This window comes from Dipodomys ordii, unplaced genomic scaffold (assembly GCF_000151885.1).
Source record: "Dipodomys ordii isolate 6190 unplaced genomic scaffold, Dord_2.0 Scaffold12, whole genome shotgun sequence".
Lineage (NCBI taxonomy): Eukaryota > Metazoa > Chordata > Mammalia > Rodentia > Heteromyidae > Dipodomys > Dipodomys ordii.
Genome location: NW_012267228.1, coordinates 24520727 through 24522817, shown reverse-complemented (window position 1 = coordinate 24522817; position 2091 = coordinate 24520727). Strand labels below are relative to the sequence as shown.

The window sequence follows — 2091 nt, the reverse complement described above, 5'->3', positions numbered from 1 at the left end:
TAGAGCGCTTGTCTGGAGCTGAAGAACCCAGGGACAACGTCCTGGCTCAGAGCTCAAGCCCCAGGACCGACAAGGAAGGAAGGAAGGGAGGAAGGGAGGAAGGAAGGGAGGGAGGGAGGGAGGGAGGGAGGGAGGGAGGGAGGAAAAGAAAGAGTGTTATAGAAGAGAACAGTACAAAGAATTTCAAAGAATGACACTAAGATACTTGATTTTATTATAACATTTTTATGTGAAAACAAGGTTTTTTAAGTTTGCCCAATTTAGTCATCCAACTGACAAAGCAAAGCAACACCACGCTTAACCCAATGTTGAGGAGGTTGGTCTGTTTTTAGCAACATTGCAATAACAAAGTTAGTAGAGTGTCCTGTGGTAGAAAGAACTCCTTTACGTTCACTTGTCTTGTAGAGAGGACAAACATAGGCATTTGACTTCACAATGTTAGATTTTTCAGCTTAAAAAAAGAGAAATATATCCACTTACTATGATGAAAACATCCACTACTAGTACAGTATTAGAACAACTATCTTGTAATAAAATAGTGAAGATCTTGATTACCATATTTGAAGATTTTAGATTTTTTTTTGTCATTTGTGTGGCTTGAACTCTGGGCCTGGGCACTGTCCCTCAGCTCTTCAGCTCAAGGCTAGCGCTCTACCACTTGAGCCATAGCACCACTTCTGGCTTTTCTTTTTCCTTATGTGGTGCTGAGGAATCAAACCCAGGGCCTCATGCATGCAAGGAAAGCGCTCTACCACTGAGCTACCTTCCCAGCCCCATATTTGAAGATTTTAAAGTGTGGGATTTTTTGTTTGTTTTTACAGCGAGTATATTGTTATTGTTGGGAAAGAAGGCAAATTTATTTCATAAGGTACATGACTCTAAGTCTAGAAATCAGGAATTAATTTCAAAGTTTTGATAACATTAGGCATGAAAACTCTCTAGAGGTTTTGGGAGGGAAAAAGTAAGAGGACAAGATAGGAAGAAGAATAAAATAATGTGTGGGAATTGAGGAAATTAAAGAGAATTACAACTGCTTAGAGCTCTAAGAAACTCAAGCTGAGTGCTAGTGGCTCGCACTTAAAATCCTAGCTACTCCGGAGACTGAAATCTGAGAATGTCTGTTCAGAGCTAGCCCAGCCAGACAAATCCTCCAGATTATCTTCATTGAGCACCAACAAAAATCCCAAACTGAAAGCATGGTTCAAGTGGTAGAATACCAGTTATGAAAGAAAAGGTGAAGGAGGGGAGGAGAAGGGAGGAGGGAACCTGGCATTTCTATTTGTTTTTAACAGGCTATTAGTAAGAAACAGACTCCAACTCTTGCCAACTCAAAATCTAGGTACAAGTTCTGAAAATCAAATATGAGATATTAGGAACCTTTCTCAGCAGGTCGCCCTTCTTGTAATTGAACACTTTAATAAAGAAAATATTTGGTAGGTTGGGTTGTGATTATGAGTGATTGCAAATATTTTTTATTCACTGTTACTTGAGAGTAAGAAAATTATGTATGTACTGGAGTAGTACTCAGTGGCATCTTGCCTAGCAAGCACAAGCCCTAAGTTCAAATCCCAGTAATCTACCCTCCCTCAAAAAAATTACACAGAATAAGAAAATTAGGACGAGGGCTATACTTTGATGCTAAATCACTTTCCTAATATGTGCAAAGATTCAATCTCCAGCATCATTTAGTTAATTAATTAGAAAAAAACAAGTGAATAAACTTCCTTTTTTCAGACTTGTAGAAAATGATTATGGAAGGAACACGTGACCTTTCCAAGGGGGTAAAACTGATATCTATTCCTTGGGGCTCCTGGTAGCTCTGAGGTCTAAGAGTTTCTTATAGGGTAAAAATGCTAGTTACTAGTTGCACTTGGTGCTAGGTTTATTTGTACCTCTGGACAATGTTCAAAGGAAGCTCAGTATCAAAATAGGGAAAGGCAGCTGTATATCTCAGAATCCCCTTATAGAACTCCTTATAAAAACTCCTTATAGATAGCAAGATCAATAGAAAGCCCACGGATTGGGAGAAGATCTTCACTAGCCATACAACGGACAAGGGTCTCATATCTAAAATATACTTGGAACTCAAAA

General features: G+C 39.0%; 1 protein-coding gene across 1 annotated transcript in view; it reads right to left on the bottom strand.

The window, feature by feature from the left end:
• Window positions 1-260: 260 nt before the first annotated feature.
• Dnah12 (dynein, axonemal, heavy chain 12) overlaps window positions 261-2091 on the bottom strand; it is a 173264-nt gene continuing 171433 nt past the window's right edge. Inside the window, exon 74 of the mRNA XM_013010371.1 lies at window positions 261-451. Within this exon, the coding sequence (XP_012865825.1) occupies window positions 261-451 (191 nt within the window). The remainder of the gene's footprint in view (window positions 452-2091) is intronic.